Source organism: Phocoena sinus, chromosome 11 (assembly GCF_008692025.1).
Source record: "Phocoena sinus isolate mPhoSin1 chromosome 11, mPhoSin1.pri, whole genome shotgun sequence".
NCBI lineage: Eukaryota > Metazoa > Chordata > Mammalia > Artiodactyla > Phocoenidae > Phocoena > Phocoena sinus.
In genome coordinates this window covers 48,115,878-48,143,438 of record NC_045773.1, presented here as the reverse complement: position 1 = coordinate 48,143,438, position 27,561 = coordinate 48,115,878, and the positions used below count along the sequence as shown (strand labels likewise).

The following is a 27,561-nucleotide window of genomic DNA, read 5'->3' as shown; positions in this document are numbered from 1 at the left end:
ACCAAAAAAGAACTGAAAGAAAATACAGCCATCCCTCAGTATCTGTGGAGGATTGATTCCAGGACTGCCCTATGGATACCAAACTCCATGGATGCTCAAGTCCCTTATATAAAATGGCATAGTATTTGCATAGAACCTACACACTTCCTACCATATTCTTTAAATAATCTCTAGGTTATTTATAATAACTAATACAAAGTAAATGCTATGTAATAAATAGTTGTAAATACAATGTAAATGCTACATAGATTGTTGCTGGAAGGCAACAAATTCAAGCTTTGCTTTTTGGAACTTTCTGGAATTTTTTTTCCCAAATATTTTCGATCTGTGGTTGATTGGATCCACAGATGCAGAACCTGTGGGTAAGAAGGGTCAACTGTAAAGAAAAACAAGTAAAACCTCAGAGACCTGGGGACACCATAAAGCATAACAAAATACACATATTTAGAGTTCCAGAGGAGAGGATAGAGAGGAGGGAGCAGAAGAAATATCTGATGAAATAATCACCCCAAACAATCGAGGTGTATAAACTCCTTCACAATAAATGAAGAAAATTGTCTATCCATTTGGGAAGAAATTACAGAAAACCTGTACCTCACTTAGAAAAAAATGGATGAAAAAATTATATGTAAAGAAGAAGAAGTAGTATTAGTAGAAAGTGCTGAATATTTTCATAATCTTTAGATGGGAAAGCTCTTCTTCATAAGCAAGTCATAAATTCTAGAACCCATAAGAGAAGGCTGACAAATTTAAATCTATACAATTACCAAAATCTTGTGTGATCAAAATACATCATAAACAAAACTAAAGGATATTTGGGAGAATATACTGGCAACATAGTTCACAGACAAATAATATATAAATAACTTATACAAATCAATAAGGAAAATGCCAAAAATTATAAAAATGGGTGAAGAGATAGGAACGGGAAATTCACAGAAGAAATTTTAATGACAAATAAACATTTAAAAAATTTAATGGCAAATAAACATTAGCCTCACCAGTAATCAGAGCAGTGCAAACTCAAATGAAAATGAGGTCTTTCCCCCCATTAAACTCGCAAAAATTTAAAAGATTCTTAATATCCATTGTTGGTTAAGATGAGGGCAAATGGGCACTCCCAAATACTGTTGGTGTGAAGGGCAATTTGACAGTAACTATCAGAATTTAAAATACGAATACCAACAATTCCACTTTTCAGATCCTGCCTCAGAATTCTCACATAGTATATATAGTAGAAGTTTCTAACTTTTTGATAGTAGATGTGAGTGGTCATTGTTCTCAGCTTAAATGTAGGCTTTTCCTATGTTGGTGAAGTAGAAAATAATAATACTCCATTAGTATTCTGAGAAGGAGCTGTTAGGTTTAGGCTAAAAAAGTAGTAGTAATAATATTAATAACAACAATAATAATGATAATAAATTTTTATTAAGAATTTACTATAGATGAGGAACATTACTAAATACTTTACCTGGACAAATTCTTTTAATATTCATGATAGTTTGATGAGGAAACAGAGGCAAAGACAAAAGGGATGGCCAAGGTCACAGGGTCAGTAAATAGCTGGGTTGATGTCTGCTCTTGACCACTAAACTGTACAGCCACTGCAAGGCCTCATAACACCATTTTGTCTGGACTTGTAGCTGTCCAGCAGCCATAGCATCACCTGGAAGTGAGAAATGGAGAAAGGTAGAATCTCAGGTGGCACCCAGACTTGGTGAATTAGAATCTGTGTTTTAACAAGATACCCAGTGATTCCTTTGCACATTAAGCTGTGGTCTAAAGCACGTTACTTAATTCCGAGCTTCCCTTTCCTCATCTATAAAATGGTGATGACAGTCCTTGCCACGAAAGGCTGTTGGGGGGTGGGGGGGGTGGTTTAATCCACACCTTCATTCATTCAGCAAATGCTTTGCATGCACCCTATGGCAAGCACTAGGTTACTATGGGGAACAAAACAGACAAAAAATAATAATTTCCAGCCCTCGTGTAGCTTACATTCTGGTAGAGGCAATTAATAAATAAGTAAAATGTATAGTACATTACATAATACGAAATGCTTTGGAGAAAAATAAAGGAGGCAAGGGGGGTGAGAGTGGGGAAGTTTCTGATTTTAAATAGAAATGTCAGAGCAGGTCTTGCTGAGACCTTCATTCAGGGTTGGGGTGGGGGAGGACCCAAGTTGTTGCAGGAGTTTGTAAGGTGATCTTCTTTGTTCATAAGGCCTTGCCAAGTCTGTTTTCTGATAATTCTCTTTCCTTGATTTTGGCGCTACTTGGTTTCTCTCCTTTGCAATTCCAACCCCGCATGCTGCCCCTGCGTGGTGGTGTCCCGAGTCCAAACTGGAAACCAGGAGTCTCTTTGTGTGTACTCATCAGCACTCACTCTGGGGGAGCTCTCTTCCCAGAGTGAATCACTTATCTCGCTGACCACAGCAGTTGACAGTAACACTGATTTTTGAAGCTGGCTGGCTGTTAAGGCACATTTTGCGTGAGGAAAGTCCTGGGTTTTATGACTTAGTTATGTTTGGAGGGTAGTTGCAACAAGAAATCTCCCTGCAGCAGGCTTGCTGGAGGCCAAGACATAACCTGTACATAAGCCAAGCCTGGCACTTTAAAGCAACCCAGCAAATAACCCATAGCAAACTCACTTTTTTTTTTTTCAGTGTCTACTACTTTCCCTTTTGGTGAACACATGCTTTTTTTTTTTTTTTTTTTTTTTTTTTTTTTTTAATGTAGTTGATTTATAATATCATGTAAGTTTCTGGTGTTCGGCACAAGGATTCAGTTTTATATATATATATATATATATATGTATATGTATATGTATATGTATATGTATGTATGTTCTTTTTCAGATTCTTTCACCTTATAGATTATCACAGAATATTGTGTAGACTTCCCTGTGTTATACAGTAGGTCCTTGTTAGTTATCTATTTTATACATAGTAGTGTATGTATGTTAATCCCAGCCTCCTAATTTATTCTTCCCCCTACGCCCCTTTCCCCTTTGGTAACTGTAAGTTTGTCTTCTGAGACACAAGCCCCTTCACTCTCAGTTTTTTCTGTAGAAATTTCTTCCTCTCCTTCATTCTGTTTTTTCTGTAGAAATTCGAGGGCTCACCCTAAACCAAATCACCACTCATCCTGGTTAGAAGGTTCTTGCAAACAAGAATTCAAGGCTTAGAAACCCTCCTTAGGATGCCAAGTGTTTGGGTGATATTCATTCTTTTCCCTGATATCCTGTAACTTAAATGGTGTCATGTAAAGTTAACTGTTAATAATAGAGCTTATGTGATGAGAAGATAAGGGGGGAGGGGAAGAAACCCTTCTCCAATAGGGGCAGATGGATTTCCAGCCCTGGGGTGGATGGGGTGGGGGTGGGGTGCTATGGGATCCAACCCTCTGCCGTTGGACAGAATACAGTTGAGACATCTCCCCAGTACAACAGAACCATGCTTCCAACAAGTTCTCCAGGTTAAGCCATTCTGATATGCCTTGAATCCCATTTTTTATGACTATCTTCAGTTCATCATGCTCTAATTTCCTGACCTTTTCTGAGTTAAAATGGAAAACAGTTGCCTAGCTCCCTCTGTGGAGAAGTTGAGCTGTTACTTAGTCATTCTTCCCACTTCTCTTCCCCAAAATATCACAGTTCTTTTAGTTCTCTTTTTCCCATCCTAAGCCATTCTCTTGGTTCTCTTAGTATCTAAATAAATAAAAATTCAAAACTGAGCCCCTCCCTGGTGGCATAGTGGTTAAGAATCCCCTGCCAATGCAGGGGACACGGGTTCGAGCCCTGGCCCGGGAAGATCCCACATGCCGCGGAGCAACTAAGCCTGTGCGCCACAACTACTGAGCCTGCACTCTAGAGCCCACGAGCCACAACTACTGAAGCCTGCGTGCCTAGAGCCCATGCTCCGCAACAAGAGAAGCCATGGCAATGAGAAAACTGCACACCGCAATGAAGAGTAGCCCCTACTCACTGCAACTAGAGAAAGCCCACACATAGCAACAAAGACCCAACACAGCCAAAAAATAAAACAAAACAAATTTACTTAAACAAAACAAAACTGAGCCCCAAGTACTATGCCTTTTTATCCAAGCTCTCCTCATCACAAACGGTTATTACTCTGGCAGGGAGGACCTGATTTACCATTTGAAAATGTGCTTTCTACTCCTAATAATTCCCCAGTGTAGCTCTCAGAGACACCCTGAGGTTCTCTGTAAAAAGATCAACAAGGAGATCTTAGTGGCCAAAACCATGAGGTCCAAAACTCTGCATGATCCTCCCACCTTTCCAGGCCATGTTCTGCAACCTCCTCTGCCCCTAACCTCACCCCTGACCCTGTCTTCCAGCCACTCTGGACCACGGAGGCTGCTGACCCACCCACCATGCACTTCCCTGGGCCTCCTGACCTTACTAATGCTTCTCCCTTCCCTTCCCTCTGGCTCTGGAAAGCCCACTCATTCCTCCAGACCCATTTCACACATTCTTTCTTCCCTCAAGCCCTCCCAGATGCCTTCCCAGATCGTCCTGCCTCAGGGCCTTTGCACCTGCCTCTGCTGAGAACACTCTTCCCCCAAATATTTGCATGGCTGGTTCCTTCTCATAATGCAGATCTGAGCCCAAAGTTCACCTTTCCAGGAAGGTCTACCCTGACCACCTTAGCTAAAGTTGCAAACCTCCTATCAACTTTCTGTCCCATTACCCTGTGTGCTGTTTTCTTCATAGCACTCAGCACTATCTGAAATTACTGTTTTTAATTGTCTGTCTCCTTCCAGAAGACTAAAAACACCATGGAAGTAAAGGTCACAGCTGCCTTGTTTTCTGTGCATCCCTAGTGTTTGGTGCCCGGACTCTATGCACATATGCACTATATGCAGTATGTGCTCAAATAAATGAAAGCATTGGCTACTCCCACTCTGTTAGTATCACCATCACAAATATTTCTCTGGGCGTTAGGATAGGGTGTGTGTCCTTAGACACCTACACACCCTGCTGCACTTCTAATGAGCACCTCATACGTTCCAGGAACTCGGAAAATGTACACTGAATTTCAGTCCCTGAGTAGAGATGTTTTGACAATTTCCCTTCACCCACAACAGAGGTTGCTTTAATTTCAATGTGGGAAAAAGTAAAAATGTAAAACTTTGAAATAAGGGGCTGAATCACTTATTAGAAATGAAGGCTTTGAAGAGCAAACTTAAACTCCACAAATTTTGATCAGAGATATTACGAAAACGTTCTCTCTCTCTCTCCCTCTCTCTCTCTCTCTCTCTCACACACACACACACACACACACACACACACACACACATACACACACAAGTCTGCTGATTTCAGTGATGACCTCAAACCATTTTTTAAATTTTTCCTTCTTTCTGCACATGTCTGAATGTGAGTTGAATAATCAGGTCCTGAAATGGGTCAGAATTAGGTTGGCTGTAATTTTTTTTTCTCAACAGAAGCCAAACACTTAGGGGAGATGGCTGATGGAATTCTGGAGCAAGAGTTACGTTCCTGGGCTCTTGGGTCAATTTTTTAGTTTGGCTGGAGGGAGAAAGCGTGTGTGTTTCTGGGCAAGCTTACACCTGACCTGCACCCTCTGGAAGGTGGGGATGAGCTCCAGCCTGGGCTGCGCGTGCACAGTGTGGTTCAGAGACTGCCCTTTAGCCCTTGTGGACAGAGCGAATGAATCAAGGCAGTAAGACCAGCTCCCCATTGGCTGAGGGCTCCACCTATCAGGGGTTGCGGGGCTCGTGCGCACGGCTGCTGTGACATCTAGAAGCATTAACGCTTTGTGGCAGCATGCACGTGATGATGCTGAGGCGCCTGTGTTCTCTGGTCTCCCAACACAAATGGGCCTTAGAAGTTGGTGGTTATGCAGTTTACTTTCCTTCTTACTTTTTTCATTTCTTAAGAGCAACATAGCCCTGTCACTGCAGGGGTGATGGGTTGTTAGCAAAGTTGATAACAGGAAATCTCACTGAAGATAAACAGAACACATCAGCCATTGCCCAGAAACACATGGTTCTCATTGAACCTGCCGAGGACTAATTGTGTGTGTATCAGAAGCACGAAAACAGGAAAACTCCTTTCTGATAGACCCACCAAGCCTCTTCTGACCAAAAGGAACTTTCTCAGCCTTGTTAGATACTGAGAAGTCATTATCTCCCCAGCTGTCAGGGTGCTAACTCCACTTAACTTTTCCTAAACATATGACCGAAAGCATGTTTCAGGACTCTCACGAAGTCTTAATAAAGCTTTAGATCCAACGAGTGACATCTAGGTTTCTCTTTTCACTGCTCTGATGCGTATCCCCTCAGAAAACCAGTGTAAGAGGCTAGACAGATGCTTATACCTGAAACATAGCGTCCAGAAAATGACTGTTACTTACCTTTTGGTAAAAGAGGAATAATAAAGTGATGCATCTAATAAATGCAGAGATAACTCAGTGATTCCATAGGTGTGTTGCTTTATCCTTTAACGTAAGATGGGTATGAGCTTCACTCTTCACTATAAGATGGGTCCAAGAGTTAGAACCGGAGCTTAAATAAGCCAGTACAATTCCAGGGACTGTGTTATGTCCCACATCAGGGCTACTGACTCATTTATTATTCAAATCAACAAACCATTCTGCTTCCAAAATGTTTCATTATCTGTGGAAGGAAAGTATTTTTGGCATGCACATCAAGTACTCAGATAACATTCTTATGTCTCTCTTTTTTGCTAAAGAGAATCTGACCACATCTGGAAATTCTTTGGTGTCACTGTTCTCTGAAACTACATCCCATCTGTATCACTTAAACTCCAGTAAAAGGCCATCCCCGTGCTTTGAAATGGGCCTCGTGGGGCAGGGCCGGGGTGGGGTGGGGGAGACTTGGCTTTCTCTGATAAAATGTAAATGAATGCTGTTTTACAGGGCAGGCTGGTGGTGGCCTGCACTCTTGACTTTTCAGCATGTTGGCCTGTGACACCCAGAGGAAAAGGGTGTGGGGGATGGGGAGGAACACCATTATTTTAGCCAAACCCTAGAGCTGGTGGGAAAAAATCATTGCCTTTTATCATAAGAAGTGATATCTTTTATGAAATAATAGCATATTCATACAGAGGACAGAATTGTACGATGGATCGTGCTCTCTCTTTCCTCTGGAATGTTGGTTTTGAGGCTTTGCCCCTTTATTTCCTGTTTCAGTTTTGGTCTCAGTAACACACTGACCTTTCAGATCAAATGCAATTTTTCCCAGTGCTGATGGCCTTAAGGGATGGGGAAGGGGGTTGGGGAGGCAAGTCTTTCATTTAGAAGATAACTTTTCAGCTAGAAAGAGAGAGGACATCTGGAGTTGAAGTTACGGTCTTTTCAGGCTTTTTTGAGTTACTGTCTTTCCCTTTCTAGAAATTAAAAGGCACTAGGTCATTGTTACATTTCTTGCTCCTTCTGCTCCATTTCCAACTCTGCAGGTTTGTCAATGGGCTCTTATTTATGGACGGCTGTTCTGTGCTCTCATTTACACATTTCAGTTCAAAACCAGAATTCAGCTCTTTATTTGCGGAGTGAGGCTAGGAGGGCCTGTCCAAAGCTAGAACCTCATATTAACTTACCTTGTATTGTTGTGATCATCAAAATGCTTCTCCTTTTTGTCTGTTTGTAGGAACAAATTGAAGTCTGTAGCTACACACAGAAGTAAATATCAGAAAATCAGAACTTGCCAAACTAATAAGCAAGGGGACCCTTTTCACAAAGCAAAAGAATTCATAACTCTTGAGAGAGGTCTACCAAAGGATGCCTTTGACAACTCCTACCTTTAAATGATGTGCACACACACAAATTGTGTCCTCAACCTTTCAAATACATAGGTAACATAGAGCTGGGCATATCCATTATAAGGAACTACCCAAGATGGTTATCACTGTTTTTATAATGTCTTTGCGGTTGAAGAAATCAGAGTGAATAAATGGAGACTTTGAGCACCTAACCCTTCTAGGTTATTCTGGGTCTGCATTATACAGTCTTGAAATGAATGGTGATACATAAAAGTATTTTTCTTAGGATTTATTATTAAAATGTTGTCATCTTTCACTGTTCTTTCGGCAATATCAAGAAAATCATAGCAATATGATTTAACATAAAAAATAATAAAAAGGGTTCTTTAAGATTGTAAAAAAAACTATCACAGTTTACGTTTTGCTGAATGGAAAATATGTAGCTCTTATTTCTCTTTCTAGTAGTAAACATCCTATATCGGCCTAAGTAACCAGTTGGTGTCATTTCTTGACCCTTTTATGAGGGCTATATTTATTTCAAACATTGGAGTCCTAAAATTAATATCGGCAAAGCCACTGTGGTCAACGTTCAGCCTCCCGTGGCAGAAAGGGGACTTATTATCTTCAGATACCATGGTTCCAAGAGTAGGCAGTAGGTAATTGAATTAGCAAAGTAGGCATTCAAAACATTCTCTGGGTTTTTTTAAGCTCAAGGGGCGTGTGAATTCAGAGGAGCAGGTGGACCCGTCAGGGGACGGGTCATGTTTACCCAGTTGCCATCAGCTGTGATCGGTGTCACATGATATGGAAAAGTGGCCCAGGGATGTAACAGAGAACAGAAAGTCAACGATTAACAGATAAATGTGAGTTAACATGAAACACATATTATTAAAAAATGAACCTATGCCCCCTTTTAATCCAGGTCATTCCAACAAACATAGTTTCTAGACCAGACTTTACCCAAGACCCACATTGGTGGAGACGCAAGGATTGGCTCCTGGGCAGAACTGTTGTCACTGAGTTTATTCCTCTGTTAATTTAATCTTCCATTTCTCTTTTATTTCCTATGTACTATGTCCAGGGAGCATCAAGCCGGGGACACTTTGGTGACCCTTCCCATCCCTAGAACCCAGCCAGCTGGAATATGGTTAAGGAATGAGGCTGATGCTGGTAGAAAGGGGACATCCATGCTTTAGCCTGTTAAAAATATACCAGTAGGGCTTCCCTGGTGGCGCAGTGGTTGAGAGTCCGCCTGCCGATGCAGGGGACACGGGTTCGTGCCCCGGTCCGGGAAGATCCCACATGCTGCGGAGCGGCTGGGCCCGTGAGCCATGGCCACTGAGCCTGCGCGTCCAGAGCCTGACCTCCGCAACGGGAGAGGCCACAACAGTGAGAGGCCCGCATATCACAAAAAATAAATAAAAATACCAGTAATAGCAAAAATAATAATAAATATACCAAATATACCAATAACACCAAAAATATACCAATAATACCAATAATTAAGGAAAAGTGGTTCCTTAATTTTGAGACATGTTAATCCACCTTCTGGATAACTTCCTACCTCTGTGATTTGCCTACAAGGCCCTCCTCTGTGTCCAGGCTCACCTCACCTGCCTCATTTCTGGCCACTACTCCCCAACATTCATCCAATGCTTGACCACGTTGAACTCCCAGGCTCTCTAGACTCAAGCCTACTGTTTGCACCTCCATGCCTTTGCACATGCTGTTCTCCTTTGCCTGGAATTCCCTTCCCCTGCTCCCTTTACTCTCTAGAGGTTCTCTTTTCCTCCAGAATTCACCTGCAATGCCACCTCCTCTGAGTCAGGGATGCAGTTCATGACAGAGACTGACTTGTTGGCTGAGAGAGAAATTTGTAGACAAGATTGACAATCACAATAGGAGCCCTGCTCTGAGGGCTGTGAAAGGATAAACCATGAGATGATGGAACAGAGGCTGTGCATCCTGGGTGCAAGGAAGGTGGGACTGGACAGGGAGCTTCGTGGTGGAGACTTTGGAGATGGTACTTCTTCCACAGTCAAAGCTGACAGGTACATAACAGGTTCCTTAACCTCTCTGGGCCTCGGTTTTCTCATCTGTAAAATGGGGGTGAAACTTCAGGAGACCAGATGTCCCAGTGTGCCTGGCTCATACCTGATCTATGTCTCTGTCTTGCTATTCTGTCTGGTTGACTCCCTGACTTCATTCTCAAAAATATCCCCGTTTAGATAAGAAATTATATGTCACTTACTGATAATAGTACCCTCTGTGAGTGGGTGTTATAAGGATTCAGTGTATCCCATAGCTCTTAGAATAGCACCCAGTGTTAGCTAGTATTATTCCCATTTATATTTGCTTAGAGATGGGGCCTTAAGCAGCTGGAATTGGTTTCCAGGGTGATGTGCTTGGAGCAAGAGACTTAGAAAACACATTGGAGGACTTTCCTGTCCCTCAGGCCCAGGGACAGGGACTCTCTTAAGGCTGCTGTGTTCTGGGAACCTGGGAGAGACCTGTGTCCTCTCTCTCACTCTAGGTCAGCCAACAGCAATAAGTACCTTGTACAGACCCCTCTTTTGAGGCCACAACATGTGGCCACAACATGTGGCCCCTCAGTAGAGGCCACAGGAAATGCCATTTCTTACAACCCCTTTATCAGACCACCACACCCTAGAGAGTCTTCAGCAAAAGCTCTAGAGGTCCTTTTCCACCTGGTGGCAGGTAATGATAAATTCGACCCAGAGAGTTAATTCCCTTTTTCAATATTTTACCCATGAATCAGCCCCAGTTCATACTTTAAACCCAGTATTTCATGAATGAGACTTTGCCAGGCTACCTGGAGTGCACTGAGGACACTTCATCCTCGGATAGGCCTGGGCCCTTGAAGACTTCTGACTATGAAGGTTCCTCTGACCCAGGCTCACCCGGACTCTGCCACCAAGTGATGTCCACATTCTCTTGGGCTCCCCACAGTTTCCCAAATCACCACCAGTTCTTGGTTTCAACTTGCACAATGTTTTCTTTGGGGTCAGGATGAGGGGAGAGGCGGAGGCCAAATGGCAACAGCAAACCCTCAATAGCTGCCTTTGCCAAATTCAGCCTTAACACTGTGTCCTGGATCCTCTTGTCCTTTTTTTGTGTGTTTGGTAAAGTTCTTTTATTCACATTCCAGTAGATACGGCCTATTCCAGCTCCCAGAGGTCCTGGGAGATGAGCAGCCGTGTCATGGAAAGCATTTGGACTCAGAGAGTCTGGAAAATAGATGAGAAGTGGGTGGACAGGGATGAGCAGGGGGCAGTGGCCGCAGAGTCCCTGGCCAGCCACGGAAATGAAGCTGTTGGATATGAGTGCCATAGTGCTTGGATTGTCTGCAAGAAGAAAACCTTGCATCTCCTTGATGATTTCACCACCGGACAGGGTGGTTAGAACCCAGTTGTGGGGGGTGGGTGCTCAGTAATTGCTTATCTATGTAGCAGGAGATTAGGTGACCCCCGCTCTAATGAAAATGCAGAAGAATCCTCAAGGGGCATAATTAGCAACTGAGGACAACCATAGTGATCACGTAGGCCACCATCCTAATCTCACAAGTGGGGAAACTGAGGCCCCAGAGACCTGAACTGCATCAGCTGTTAGGAGCCCAGGACCGTCGAGTCCATCAAGGCCATCTGTGCCCCAGGATTCCTTCGCTGGGTGCTGCTTGCTGCCACCAACCAATCATGTGACCTTGGACGAGCCACGGAACTCGGGGCCTCTGGCTCCTTACTGTCAGCCGAGGCCATGGGACCATATGATCTTGGAGCTGCCTTCCAGAAACAACATTCCAGGATGCTCTGTCTCCCTTCCAGCCTGAGACAGCATGGAGTGGCCTGGCCTCCCAGCCAGCAGGCACTTTATCTCCCATGGAGCAGAAGTGGGTCAGGGTGGAGGACTTTGGGATTCCTGGGCTTGTAGGCTCATGGTTCCTTCCCTTTGACTGGGGTAAGAACAGGAAGGGATGGTTTCCCTCCACCTCCACCCCCCACCCCCATCCTCAGCCTCTGGACCTAAGAGGCAGGGAAGTGGTTGCAAACAGGTTTCTGGAGCTGGATGACCTGCGCTCCAGCCCAACTCTGCTGCCTGCCCCCTGGGAGACCTGGCCCCCCTGCCTCTCAGCTTCCCCATCTGTAAAATGCTGACAGTAATAGCACTCGCCTCACAGGGGTGCGCAGTAAGGGCTGCACAAGTGTCGGGTACCGTTTTGTCCATCACACACGTTCTATCCATGCACACAGAACAATCCCTTGTCCTCATGACCCTGGTCAGGGACCAAGTTGCTCATTTTAGCTGACGGGGCGTCTACAACCAGATTAACTGGTCTGAACCAGACCCATGCAGCACGGAGCAACCTTCGGCCTCCTTTGAGAGAGGACCACCCTGAACCTCCCGGAAAAACGTTGTTTTCCCTGATTGAAGTGATTCCCATGTAACCACAGTCGGGAGCACGACTGGCCGAGACTTTCATTCACCACAGACTCAGCCTCCACTTCCCTCCTCCAGATTCCCCTGAGGCAGATCAGATGTCACATCAGATCACATCACGTCCCTGTCATCACTCTGTTCACAGGCCCCTAAGACTCTAGGGGAAAAGAGGAAGATGGAGCTCCAAGCTGTGTCTGTGCCCCACGTGTTGGCACCGGTTGCTCCTCCCACCTCACCCTGTGGTTCCCAGCACCCTCCCCCAAGGTGCTGGTGTGCTGTGGGCATGACAGTGAACCTGGCTGGGTTGGGACTCTGCTCCTACACTTCCCCTCCCTGCTTGGAAACCCAAATCGCCCACTGCAGAGCCAGGAGGAGCTCTGCCCCATATCTGATTTTAATTAGGAACGGATGCATCCTGCAAGACTCAGAGTCCCATCTCTCTCAGCCCAGACCAAATGTGTTTGGGGGTCCAGGCCTGGTCATCTCCACAGAAGAACATGAATCCCACAGGGCTGCAAAAGGACTATTTCTCCAGCGGCTTTTCAGCAAATGTCCACTCCAGAAGACAAACAGGAAAAGTGGAGACCCACATGCTTCTGAGTGAAATATGATTGGAATTAACATGAGCACACACATTCAAGTTCTCAAGTGTTCAATGAACAAAATGTTTTCTATCTGCGAGGTGCCATATATGCCCAAATAGAGGGCAACCCCCAAAGAACACAATCCACCACTTTTCTAAAGAGGTAAATTTAACAGATTTTTGGCCAACTTGACAGGAATCAGAACTGTGATTGCTTTTGGGCTGGGGATGGGAATTGACTGGAAAAGGGCCAGGGGAAACTTCCTGGAGGGATGGACGTGCTCTGTCCCTTCACTGGGGTGGTGGTTATGTGGGTGATTTCATTTGTCAAAGTTCATCAGATTATACCCTTAAGATCTGGGCATTTTTAGGGAATGTAAATTTTAACCTCAATTTTAAAAAAAATTAGAAAAGTAAATACCTACTTGTAATACTTAACCTAATCATGTAGTCGCACACTTAAAATTATAAAAGAATACTACATTAATTTATATTACTGTTTTTATTCACACATTTCACAAAATGATTTTATGCAGATGTGCATCTTTTGAGATCAATGGATAGCATTATTAAAGCCACTTTTTTAGTTGACAGTATTCCAAAGCTTCATCTTCAATTCATCTAATTTATTTGAAATGCGGAACATTTTGAATCCATGTTTGATGCTGAAATTTTATTGTAAGACACAAATACCCATTTGTATAACATTACAGCAGTTGTTTTTCTCATCTGTCTTAGAAGTGATTGTTCTTGATTCTCACGACATAATCAACTAATGTTTTGCTTTCCAAAAATGAGCTTTAAAATATTTATCACAACTTACAGTTGCACCCCACGAATAATCACCACATCTATGTTAAATCTCATTGCCTCCTTCCCATTAATTCTTCTAGTGACCTCGAAAAGCATCCAAAACCAACACTGATTGAGACCATTGTGGGAGGACACACACTGGTGTGTCCTCCCAGATTTTGTGGTTCGAATAAAGCAATTGAGAGAGTACCAGATTACTTACTGTTTTAAAGAACAGTAAGTCCCTTGAGTTCCCTGGTGGTCCAGTGGTTAGGACTTGGCGCTTTCACTGCCGTGGCCCCGGGTTCAATCCCTGGTCCCCACAAGCTGAGAGGCGCAGCCAAAAACAAACAAAATGCAGTGCATTTTAAAGAACAGTAAGTCCCCAAACTATGAGAGACTTTTAAAGGCAACACTCTATTTTCTAAGAGTTAATTTGAGGAAATAAACCTTCATCTTATTTATCTTCAAGCATATATAGTAAATCCTGGCATATGTGTTCAGACCAAAGATAAAATAGAGATTAAATTTGGAGGTCTTGTTTTAAAGTTCATTGTTCAAAGATTAGCATTGTTAGCTTAAGTTAGAAGTTTCCATGTAAAAACTTTAAACTAGACCTTGCTCCCTACCATGAATGAGAAGCTGAAACATTCTTGAATCAGTGTAAACACACTATATTTTACTCAAAGGCATTAAAGATAGGAGAGTGTCGTTTAAGTAGATGATTCTGGTTAGAAATCAGATTGTAAACACAATCCTAAATTATGAATTACTAACGAATTTTGCAACTTGACCTTAAGTCATGTCAAAGCTTCAACTACACACAGTGTGATATGATGATATATAAAGAAGGCTTTGTTTTTTTCAACATTTCCCCAGTTTAGGCATCAAAAATAGTATTGTTCTTAAAGAAACCAACATGGAAGACTATGTACTGTTGTTTTGATCTTTTTTTAATGTTGCTGTTGCTCAGCATTGTTTTTCCACTGGACTTTCCAAAGCTGTCAGAAGCAAAATCAGGTAACTCAGCAAGGGTTCCCAGGGCATATAAGCTCCTGTACGGCTCAATGCAGTGGATGCCACATTTTTTTTTTTTTTTGGTAGCAGAATCCTGGTTTTAAATGACATTATGTGTGGTTGATGCTCTGGTTGGAACAGAGATGGGAACCCAGAGCAGTCCTGCTTGGTGCCCCTTCTCCTCTCTAGGGAATCCACTGAGGGGTTCCACAGCACCTAGAGGTTCCGTGGAACACAGTTTGAAAACCTCTGACAGTGGGCCATGCCTAAAGGCTGGAACTCAGAAGATCTCGGTTTAAAACCTGAGTTCTGGTCTGTGTGATTGTTAGCAAGTAATTTAACCTGAGCCTCATTTTCTTTCTCCAGACTAAGAACATGAATGCTCATTTCAGAGAGTTGCTGTAAGGATGTTTTTAAAGTTTATTTTGTCCACTCTTCCTTGGTCACAACTCACTTGCATGTTGTGTGCCATCTCAATTATTTAACAACTTAGCATCCACGTTTTTTATTATTTGGCCTTGTTGATGCTACTACTTCTGCCTTTCAGCTTTTCAGCCATTATTGTCCCCTGGAGAATGGACCAGGGGGAACGGTTGACTTTGGGCTCTACCGCAACCTCCTCTACAATAAGGGATTCCAGGCTCATGATCCTTTCTTGGGATGGACCACTCTGACAGGTTTCTTTTCATTTTCAGGTGGGCCAGGAGAAGGGAAACTGTTCTTTCCAGAAAAACCCAACCCCCTGTATCATCCCTCAAGAACCAGAAAATATCTTCCATACAATATTTGCTTTTTTCACAAAGTCGGGAAGAAAAGTCTTGGTAAGAATTTGCTTACTGCTTGGGTTAACATGGGTGGTCCTCATTAGGAAGGCAAGTCTGAGGTGAGAAGCCAGTCTTCTATTTGGCATTTATTATTTCCCAAATCTGGTTTTAATCAATTGGCTTAGGAAGTCACAAGGACTGTAGTCAACTCCTGTTTTTCGGCCTGAGGTTTCTATCAAAGTGTTAAATTTACATTTCTAATTCCATTGGCTGGCAAAGGGAAAACCTTTGCAACCCACCAAGCACAAAGTTAAACATTTCTCCCACTAGTATGAGTCTAATCAAGAGTGATGGTTCTCATACAACCACTTTGTATACCACTATTGGGCAGTATATACTAAAACTAAACATATCTGTACCCTATGACCCAGCAGTTCCACTCCCAGGTATATCCCCAAGAGAAATGGGTACTTGTATCCCCCCAAAGACATGGACAAGAATGTTCACAGCAATCTTATAATAGCCAGAAACTGGGAACAATCCAAATGTCCATCACCAGGAGAATGTATAAACAATTGCAGTGTACCCATACACTGGTGTATTATGAGCAATAAAAACTGCTACACCAACAACATAAGTAAATCTCACAGATATAATATTAAGTGAAAGGAGCCAGAGACAAAAGGACACATGTTGTAATATTTGACTTACATGAAGTTCAGAAATAGCAAAGCTATCCATGACAATGGAGGTCAGGGTAGCAGTTAATTTTGGAGGAATATTGACAGTCATGGGCATGAGGGAACCTGCTTAGGTGCAAGAAATGTTCTATATCTTGATCTGTTATAAACGTATGTAAAAATATATCAAGATGGATCCTTAAGATCTATTCTCTTTAGTGTATGTAGGTTATACCTCAACTTTTTTAAAAGTGAAGGTATTAAAGATGGAATCAGATGCTTTTCCACAACCTCCTGTCTCCATGTCTTTCGTTACATCTCTTCAGCTCCTTATTTCGGCTATGGCATGTCTCACTGACATTTCCTTCCTCAATTTTTTTTCCAGTGGAAGTAGTAGGACTGTTTGCCATTTGGAAGGTTGGAATATTTTTACTTACATAATGCTGACGATCAGCTTTTTTTTTTTTGCGGTACGCGGGCCTCTCACTGCTGTGGCCTCTCCCGTTGCAGAGCACGGGCTCTGGACGCGCAGGCTCAGCGGCCATGGCTCACGGGCCTAGCCGCTCTGCGGCATGTGGGATCTTCCCGCACCAGGGCACGAACCCGTGTCCCCTGCATCGGCAGGCGGACTCTCAACCACTGCGCCCCCAGGGAAGCCCGATCAGCTATTTTTTTTGAAGCTCTTAGAATTGTTAGATATACTGATATCTAGTTGTTTGACGGATGCAACTCTGTATCTAGCTGAAATTTTTACCCCACATGTGAAACATCGTGAAGGTATGTTTGCACATTTTGGATCCTACAATACAAAAGAATTCCTCCTTTGTAACTTAAATTTGGAATTTAGGTTTCTAGCTGTAATTCGTGTGTTTTCTTGGTTAAACGTGTGTTTCTTTACTCCTGTGGTTTCTTGAGTCATGTGACTTTGTAGTCCTTTAATTTGCCCAACCTAAAAACTGGGCATGAAAGTGTATTTGTCACTTCATAGGCAGAAATCACATGATCTAGGACATGCACCTTCTGTTCAAAACTCATAAGAGGAATGCTCCCAAAATATGTAAATGTGTTTCTTTAAAAACAACACCAAAAAAACCCTTCTTTCTCCTTGCAAATCCAGTTCTTTGGTAGGGTGCACCAGTGAGCTTAGACTTGAAGGCATGTTCTGGTGCCTGCCATGAAGGAAGTCCCTTGATTGCCCTCTGGTGGCAAGAAGGAATGATTGCATCTTCCTATGGATTTCCTCTACCTGGAATGGCCTTGGTCCACAGAATAGAAGCTCATAGAGCCCTCTGTGCTATAAATGCTGTGCTCTTGTCTTTGTTCTTAATACGGTTTGATCATTCTCTGTTCTTCTCAGGACTGCGAAAAGCCAGGAATTTCTTGCCTAACAATGCACTGTAATCTTAGTGCGCTGGCTAAAGAAGAAAGTCGTACTATAGACATTTACATGCTGCTGAACACAGAAATACTGAAGAAGGTAAGCCCTGGGAAGCTGCACTATTGGGGTTCATTTAAAAGCATTTGAATTGGTTTCCTCAGAACAAACTCTGCCTGCCCCCTTTAAAAAACTGCCCTGGATAGCACCATTGGTGATTCTGCTGCAGATGATGCCAGGGAAACATACCAGACCCTTGTTATTCAGAGTCTGCTTGGAGGACCAGCAGTATCAGCATCACCTGGGAGCTCCTTAGAACTGCAGAATCTTGGACTCTACCCAGCCTTTGGGAATCAGCATCTCTGTTTTAACAAGCTCCCTAGGTGTTTTGTTTGCACAGTTGAGTTTCTCAGACTTTAGCTTGCTTCAGAATCACCTGGAAACCTTGTTAAACCACAGATTCCTCAGAGGGGAATCTGAGGGTCTGCATTTCTGAGGAGCTTCCAGGTGATGCCAATACTGCTGTTCTGGGGACCATGTTTTAGATCAGGGGTTTTCCTTAAAGGGACAGTAGTAAATATTTTAGGCTTTATGGGCTATACAGTGTCTTGCCACTGCTCAACTCTGCCATTGTATTGTGAAAGCAGCCATAGACCATACTCAGCTGAATGGGTGTGGCTGTGTTCTAATAAAACTTTATTTACAAAACCCAGCAAAGGGCCGGATTTGACCCATGAGTCATAGTTTGCCAACCCCTTGTTTAGATGGCACCTTGTTTTTCAGAATTCCAACTTTTGAATCTCAGATAACTTTTGTTTTTTTAGGGTTTTTTTTTTTTTTACTTTTATTGGAGTATAGTTGATTTACAATGTTGTGCTAGCTTCAGGTGCACAGCAAAGTGAACCAGCTATACATACACATATATCCACTCCTTTTTAGATTCCATTCCCACATAGACCATTACAGAGCACTGAGCAGCGAATCTCAGATCACTTTGCTATTATAAGTTTATAAAAGTGGCTCATAAAAAATACCTCAGGGGCTTCCCTGGTGGCGCAGTGGTTGAGAGTCCGCCTGCCGATGCAGGGGACACGGGTTCGTGCCCCGGTCTGGGAGGATCCCACATGCCGCGGAGCGGCTGGGCCCGTGAGCCATGGCCGCTGAGCCTGCGCGTCCGGAGCCTGTCCTCCGCAACGGGAGAGGCCACAACAGTGAGAGGCCCGCGTAACGCATAAAAAAAAAAAAAAAAAAAAAAAAAAATACCTCAGTCCATGAATTGGTGGCCCTTAAGAAAATCATACACATTCACTATGATTTATTTTAACATAAACGCTGCTGAGTATGAAAGGCTACATCCAACAAGATGCTTCTAAAATAATCACATGTGAAGCTAAAACAAAATAGGCATGTTAGCCACAGAGATTCTCTTTATTTTCCTTTGGAAAAACTAAATGTGTTAGTCTGTATAAAACTGTCAGTGTATAAATGAAGATCCTTAGAAAAGTCATTCCAGTGTTATTTTTTAAATTAGGCATGGCAGTAACATGTTGGCCTGATAAGTCACAGGCACAGGGGGATACAGGATGTTTTACCCACTCTCCGACTCCGGCTGGTGGAGAGCTGTGAACAGTTCTGCTTTCCCTGGATTCTTTAGAGGGAAACTGGTTTGGGGCAAGTTGGGTGCACACAGCACTGCTTCCCTGTTGTACCTCTCCCTTTAAAAAGGATAGTGTTGGGAGAGGACCAGGCATGAACTAGAGCACCCCTGGTCACCCTATGATTCCAGAATGTCATATCACAGGAAGTGCCTTACTGTCCTGGGTCCCCAGGACAGGTTGAGGGATTATGATTCTGTATGCTTACCCATCCTGTTCACCTTCTTGATAAACGGCCCTGGTGACAGTTTTATTCCCTATGCCACACTTGCCACTGTTGACAGAACCCTGATACGGCACTGATGGCAGGAAGCCACTCTGATTTCTCTTTCAGCCTCAACCCAGTTGGCTGCTGCTTGCACTTATAAATTAGTCATTAGTACAAATTTACCCGCAAAGCCTCAAGCCTTCCTTGTCCCCAGCTCTGGCCTGGTCTTGTGCAGCTTTCTCTTTCTCTCTCAGTGATCAATGGTGACCCTTTGCCAAGGAACATGTCCCAGTGACTGCTGTCCCCGTGGGCCATCCAGCCTAGTCTGCATCCCAAGACAGCAGGAAGCCATGGGGTGTTGTATGTGGATGTTGGAGAACCGATCTCCCTACTGGTTCCCTTTCAGCAGAAACCAGCAGAAATCCCAGGTGTAGAGGAAAGCCTCTGTCGGGCCCCCGAGGCCAGCCACGCCTCCCTAAGGATGTGGAGCAGAACCAGCCTTGTGGTTCCCTGGGCCACCACTTCTGTTAGTTTTCCTTTGACCTGAAGGTCTGGCCACAGACCAGGGAATTTGAGGTTTTATTGTTTTGACCTTAACAAGTTTTCATTTGAAATGTAGGATCTGATTTTTTTTAATCATCAGAGGATTCCAGTTTCTTCCAAAGTATTTGTTTTTTACAACCACAAGGCACCTGTTCTATGCCAGGCTCCTCATCTGCTCGGCCTTTAACTTTGACAGTTATCACCGTCATCATCATCGTTATTATTATTGTCATTAGCAATGTCCGAGATGATGATGATGATGATGATGATGATCTAAGATTGAAAAGACAGTATATCCTGACCCATGAAACCACAAATCTACAGAACTGTTAAACTGGTAAAAGATTGCTGCATACAAAATTATTTACTGCTTAATATGAACTCACTGAAGCAGTTTTTTTTGAGTGACAAGTTTGCCAGCCCCTGTCTTCTTCCAGACTCTTCCATCACTGCCTTGGAGCCATTCTCTCATTATCTGGATTGGTGGCTTTGAGCCCACACCAAGGCTTCTGCCTGCAATGGCTGATGGGCTCTTCCTGAGTCTTTCCTGGGCCACCCTCCCTCCCCCCATCCCCTTTCTCATCGGGCCATCACCTAATTACAGTAAGTTCCCTACATACAAACCTTCCTCAAGTTGTGAACTTTCAAAGACGTAAACGTGCGTTCCATCAGCATCAGGCGTGAGTGAAATTGCAGCTTGCCCTCCGTCTCCTATTGCTGACTATCCTTCAGCTCTACCATCTCCCACCTCCTCTCCCTCCTCCAGTCAGTAACTCTTCCTGCCTGTTCACTCGACGCCAGCCCCTGTGTGCCAGCTGTTGTACTGTACTACTGTACTTTCCAAGGTACTGGACTGTAAGATTAAAATGTTTTCTTTATTTTCTGTGTTTGTTTTTCATGTAATATTTTTGTGAAAAGTATTATAAACCTATTACAGTACTGTACTATTTATATAGCCGATTGTGTTAGGTGGGTACCTAGGCTAACTTTGTTAGACTTACGAACGCACTCTCGGTACGGAACTCGTTCACACGTGGGGGGACTTACTGTATAAGCTAGATGCTTCCCCGCTCTCATCTCTCCATCAGGTACCCTCTTCAAAGCTTAAATGGCTTTGACCCCCCGAACCAGCTTCATTTAAGAGCAAAGAAAGAGTTAAAAGGAACTCATGTGGAGAGTTTGAGGGTTGTGGTCAAGGCAGGAAGATGCTTGAGAAATGTAAATCAGATACCTTCTATGGAACGCCAGTCCTCGATTTGTTGTACACAATTAACAGCTTTATTTATTCTCTGCTCTTTGGGAATATGTCAATACCAAGATCCAAATATCTGGCTCCTGCCACTTGGAAACCGCAGCACACAAGCCTGCATGTGTTGATGACTCAGCAAAACTCCAGAGCTTTTCAGCGTCCACTATGATATGAAAGAATCCTCAAGAGAGAGACTGGAAATCTCTTGTCTCATTCAGTGATAGAAATTTTTGTCTGGTTCACATGGAATCTTTGAATTTCAGTTCTGCCTGGGACCTTGGGGCCCAGCCATTGTGATTGAAAAGTCTTACAGTGAGTTGTGTTGTTTCTTCCTCAGGACAGTTCATCCGTCATCCAGTTCATGACCCGTGCCAAGGTGAAGGTGGACCCTGCCCTGAGGGTGGTGGAGGTAGCCAGTGGGAACTCAGAGGAGATGACGGTGAGTTGGTCACCCCACACACACACAGCCCTCCTCCAAGGGTGAGGGAATCTGGGTGACTTGGGAGACTTGGTGTTGGCATTTGAGGGTAAAGGCAGTCTCTAAGCCAAGATGTCAGCTTTGTGGTAGACCCAAGACCTTGCCTGCCTTGGCTTCCAGGCCCCCATGGAGAACTTCTGCGGTCTGCTCTTGTTGTGATAGCCATGTTCTCTGGGATGCTGTTGTTATGTGAAAGCTCCCGGCTATGACCAGCCAAAGGAAAAATCTTCTGGAAGTACCCTTGACAGGGCTTGCATTTCCATTCTGGAGCCAAGACTATTTTTATTTTTCTCAGACCTTTCCCTGAAACCTCATCTGCCTTCCCAGTCACATTGCTCCATGGTTAAACGCTGGGTGTTTCTAAAACAAGTTGTTTGAGTAACCTGAAGGGGTCACATCCTAGTTGCCAAGTCCTAGAAACTCCTCTTTCATTCCCTACCTAACCCCGTATCCTCTATCACAACGGTCCGCAACCTTTCTGGCACCAGGGACTGGTTTTGTGGAAGACAGTTTTTCCATGGGGTGTGGGGGGATGGTTCAGGTGGTAATGCCAGCAGTGGGGAACCGCAGATGAAGCTTTGCTGTCTCTCGCCTGCCACTCACCTCCTGCTGTGCGGCCCAGTTCCTAACAGGCCGGTACTGGTCTGTGGCCCGGGGGTTGGGAACCCCTGTTCTATAAAGTGCAGTCGGTAAGCAGCCTCAAGATGGAATATGTGGCAACCGGGAGCTCGGATGTGGGGTGTGGGAGAAGCTGGAGGGAAAGGGGCACTCTTGGAAATTGGCTGCCTTTTATTATTTTTCAGGGGCAGGAGGCAGGGGGGAGGCTCATTCTCTGACACCCACACTGAGGTCCTAGGCACATGGGGAGACAGCAGCCTCTGAACAGGTTTGGCCAATGAGTTATGCAATGATGCTAGCTTTTTGCATCTCCTTTCCTGGAACTTACTTCTCTCAAGGGAGACTTTACCCTCTCTTGGAAGAGTGAATATTGCTGTGACAAATTTACAAAAGCGAAAAATTCACAAAGATTAATTACTTACAAAGAAAAAATGGTTAACTTATTTTCCAATAACAATGGAGACACCACATATCTAAATGTTAGGATGAGGATCAGAGCAAAGCCCACTCTTATAAGACCCTGGTTAGGAAGGGTTCATATAGAAAATAAATGCCCGGGGACTTCCCTGGTGGTGCAGTGAATAAGAATCTGCCTGCCAATGGGGACACGGGTTCGAGCCCTGGCCCGGGAAGATCCCACATGCCGCGGAGCAACTCAGCCCGTGCACCACAACTACTGAGCCTGCGCTCTAGAGCCTGCGAGCCACAACTACTGAAGCCGATGTGCCTAGAGCCCATGCTCTGTAGCAGGAGCAGCCACCGCAAGGAGAAGCCCGCGCAATGCAACGAAGAGTAGCCCCTGCTCTCTGCAAATAGAGAAAGCCCATGCACAGCAACAGAGATGCAATGCAGCCAAAAATAAATAAAATTAAAACTTTTAAAAAATAAAGAAATGGGGCTTCCCTCGTGGCACAGTGGTTGAGAGTCCGCCTGTCGATGCAGGGGACATGGGTTCGTGCCCCGGTCCAGGAAGATCCCACATGCCGCGGAGCGGCTAGGCCGGTGAGCTATGGCCACAGAGCCTGCGCGTCCGGAGCCTGTGCTCCGCAATGGGAGAGGCCACAACAGTGAGAGGCCCGCGTACCGCAAAAAAATAAATAAAATTTAAAAAAATGCCCAGGAGCTCCATGAACTCTCAGTCCTGAGCAAGAAACAAAAGCAACAGCTGGTACAGAATGAATAAGAATCTGCGAGGATGTTAAAGCTGCCCCAGGCCGTGGATATTGCATGCCTGATGCAGGGAAGGACTGTCAGATGCAGACCTTAACTCCTCTACTCACATCAGGAAATTGTCCACATAGTCATTTTAATAACAGAAACTGAATGGGATGAAATGGAATGGTGCTGGAGTCCTTCACTCCTAGGGTCAGTGTTTATGGAAGATCAAATATTTGGAGATGGCCTTTGCCTTTTCCTCCTTGCCTTTTGGCCATTTAACTGCTAATTCAGACTTACCTGGGGATTGAAGAAGAATGGAGATTCACTGCTCATTGTCACAGCTCTGGTTAAAAAGTTTCATAGGATGAGATACATGCCCAACATGAGAGGTTTGGAATGTTCTGGTAGACCATTGTGTTCCCAATTAAGAGTTAACGGAAGTAATTAACAGGTTTCCTACAGGTGGAATCCCTTGGGTGAATGAAAAAAATATCATGGGTGCATTGCCTTTGATTAGAACACGGAGCTGTGGGATCCAGGAAAACATTGCCTATAACACCCCATCGTTGGATTCTGAGTCATCTGTACGCCCCCAAAATACCACTTCCATTAGTTACTGTTCCATTTTGAGCACTATGGTAATATTATCATTATCAAGAGTTCTTTGGAAGAAGCTCTCATTTTCAACTAGTTTTTTTCCGGTACTCTAAGAAAAATGGGTACCCGTCGGAATCCCACAATGCCCCCACCTCCCTCCTTTCCATAACTTTGCCTTTCAATCCGTGAGCCAAGATGAAGTACTACAATCTGTTCTCAACTTTCCTGGCAGAAAAAAAAAAATATTTTCTGAGTAGGAAGGTTTGCCTTTTTAGAACAAACACGTTCCACCCTACACGTTTCTTCTGAATGCCTGGTGCTCTGTTAGTTGTTCATCGGAAGGGAAATTTCCATAGAGGCTAGCCACCAAATTTAAATCAGGCAAAATATCGCAGGATTTTAGATCAGACGCCACATTTGTATGGCCTTGGAATGAACAGGAAGTGTACTTGCTGCTGGTAACGAGCAGGGTGTGGGTGAGAAGAGGAAAACAATCTAGTTTTTAACCACATAAAGTGCACATGGTGATAATTCAACTGACAGGCAAATCAAATAATTTTCTTGGGACTCTTTGTGTCTTTTATTTTTATGCCATGGTACGGGGAGTGCTTTACAGGGCATACGGTTGAATACCTAGAAGAAATATGTACTAGATATTTGAGGCATTTTCCTTGTTTACTAATAATAGATTTGAGGTGCCCTTCCCAGGTGGGGTATTAGCACGTGTCCAAGGCCAACCACACCAGCTTACCTGGCTTTGTACAGACCCAAACCTGAGAACTGTGGATGAGATCTGAGTCACCGCATTCAGTGCTGATTGTGCTGAGAACACGCTGAACTCCCATCCTGTCCAACCCAACCCTTCCGGCCTTTCCGGCAGTGCTGCCAATAGCTGAGGCTAGAAACTCCCTGGGGGCAAACTAAGAATCTCCAGCACACCAGCTCTGCTCCTGAGAGCCACCACCCCAAACTCCCTTCTCAGACTGCGTGAGAAGCTTGTGAGTTACAGAGCAAATCTATTTTCTTGATAGTTTGAAATAGTGGAATACATTATGAACATGGAAATCCACAGATGGATAAGTAAGTCATTGCCATGTGGAGTGGGCACCAGGCTGAGATTCTAGGTACCAGCAGGAGAGACTGACTCCGTCTCATTTTAGCGGAATCAGAATGGATTAGAAGGATATTGGGTAGCTCTCAGAATTGCCAGGAAGGCTGGGGATATGACAAACCTGTGGCGCCAGGACCACAGGCTGGGTCAGGCCCCAGGAAGAGCCTGGCGTGGTACTCTGGACACTGCTTCCCTGGCTTCTCTCAGCCTCTTGCTCTGGAGTCAGGCAGGAACCTCTCACTGGCTGAGGTTAGACCCCTGTCCGTGGGGTACCAGGCACCCCACAGAGAGCAGGTGGCTGGCATTTTTGGCTATTATAGTAGAGCCTCACCCTCACCCCAAGACTCACCTAGAGGAAGACTCCCCAGCACTGGAAGGATGCTAAAAAGTGACAAATACCCCCTCCCATGTGCTTTTCTAATACCGAAGACAGCATGGGGCCAGCCAACCCCTGGTTTATCTTAGAGCTCCCATCTGAGCCAGTCTTTGTTCAGTCATTTAGACCACTTTGTCAGCTCCATTAATGAGAGAACATGAAAGTCTTTGTCCACAGGTGGTTTAGCAGTGTTTGTGCTTTGGGCTTTGTTTTGTTTTAAGAATGAATATGCTGGAATGAGCTACTTCCTTGCTGACATTTGCTGACAGGGCAAATGTCTGGGGCCTTCACCTTCTGCCCCGGGAATCATATGTCCAAAGAGGCGGTCACCTCCCTCCCACAGTCCTCCTTTGCCGTCCCTTACCCTGCAGGTGGGGAGATGCACGGGTCATAACTTTAACAAGTCCCCTGAGATTCTGCTGTGCCCTGCCTGGATTAGAACCACAAAGCCCCTTCCTCTAGTGAACAAAGGGCCTCTGGTGCTCAGGGAGAATAGGTGACTTGCCCTGGATCTCACATCACTGAGCCAAGAATAGTGTCTGGAGCTCTTAACTCCCCAGCCTGGTGCTCCTTTCCCTGCCCTGCAGCCACTCAGTCACACGGAAGGGCACTGGGCCTTGGATGAAAGGGCCCCGACAAGTGCAAGTGTCCACTCTGGAAAGGACTGACTTGTTTTAAAGTCTGTCTGTTAAAACTGCCCAGGTACCCTTGGAGCCCAGCCAGCCCCTTCAGACTGGACCTGGCTCTCCTCACCCCAGTGGGGGCTTTCCCTGCTCAGTCTCAGTCAGACTCCAGAACAAAGCCTCTAACGTGCAGCCACACTTTCACTTCTGAACAAACCTCCCCCTCACGCACGAATCGATCAGGACAGCACGTTCCAGCTTCATTTTCTCTGAAGCCATTCAAGCTCAGTTCCCAGTCTTGGCCCTTCCGGGAAGTCAATACTTCTAGTTTGGCCTTGTCCTCTGTGAACAGGGAGCACTGCATTTCCCCCTTTGGAATTAGAAAAGCCTGGCTTCATATCCCATCTCCTTCACATCCCAGTGGTGTGATCTTGGGTATCAGGTAAGCTCTGTGAGCCTCCGTTTCCTCATCTGTAACATGGGAAACCTGCTTTCTACTTCCTGGAGGTTTCCCCTCTGTTTTGCTCCCTGTCACTGCCCCCCAATCTAGAGGGCATCATCTAAGGTGGTAAATGAGATTACTTCGAAAGTGCCACCTATAGTTCTTTTGTTGTTTAATGCATCTTGAAGCAAACTTGACAATTTTCTGTCGCCGAGTAGACTGTGACTTGTACTTTACCATTTATGTGAAAAATTACATTATACCCGGCAAGAGAGTTTTCCCCCTTCTTACACTGAGAGGTACGATGAAGAAGAGGGTCATTGGAAAGTCATCACCCCCCCATTCCCTGTCATCGTCAAAAGATGGTAGGCAGTCCTCTCCCCTCACCCACTACCCCCAGTGTGAGAATTAAGCTCTAACCATAAGGAACTGAGAAAAATCCCAGTGTGGTTTGCTGATGGTCACTATTCACAGTTTCATTCAATGAATACTTATTGGGGGCTTGCTACGGGCCAGGCAACATAGAGACACTGTGGGTGCAATGGGGAGCAAAGTAGCCATGGCCCCTGCCCTCCCAGAGCTGACTGAGAGGGTGACAGAGAGTAAACAAGGAAGGAAACAAGGGTTTTATTTCAAATCAAGGTGAGTTCCATGGGAGTAACCTGCTCTAGATTGAGGGGAATCTAAAGGAATGTTTCTCCAAGGAAGCTGAGATCTAGAGAGTGAGGAGGAATTAGCTTGCCAAGCGCAGGGAAGAGTGTCCCAGTGAGGAGGGAGAGCCATATGAAGAGCCAAATAGCTTAGCGTGTTCAAGGCTGAAACACCAGTGTGGCAGCAACCTGGTGAGTGGTGAAGCCATCCATGATGGGAGACACATGAAGACGTCCATGATGGGAGACACGTGAAGACGTCCATGATGAGAGACACAGGCAGCGTCATACCATATAACACCAGGGAGCAGTTACAAAGGAAGCCGTTGCAAGCTTCTGTTTTGAGTGGGGAATGGCATGATTCAATATATATTTTTTAACAATCATAGGCTACTGTGTGGACAGTGGATTGTAGGGGGC

At 44.6% G+C, this 27,561-nt stretch overlaps 1 protein-coding gene across 1 annotated transcript in view; it reads left to right on the top strand.

The window, feature by feature from the left end:
• Nucleotides 1-27,561, top strand: part of ITGA9 (integrin subunit alpha 9) — a 354,686-nt gene that overhangs the window by 300,754 nt on the left and 26,371 nt on the right. Inside the window, exons 24-26 of the mRNA XM_032650071.1 lie at nucleotides 15,310-15,435; nucleotides 17,416-17,535; nucleotides 21,426-21,527. Coding sequence (XP_032505962.1) covers nucleotides 15,310-15,435; nucleotides 17,416-17,535; nucleotides 21,426-21,527 — 348 coding nt within the window. The remainder of the gene's footprint in view (nucleotides 1-15,309; nucleotides 15,436-17,415; nucleotides 17,536-21,425; nucleotides 21,528-27,561) is intronic.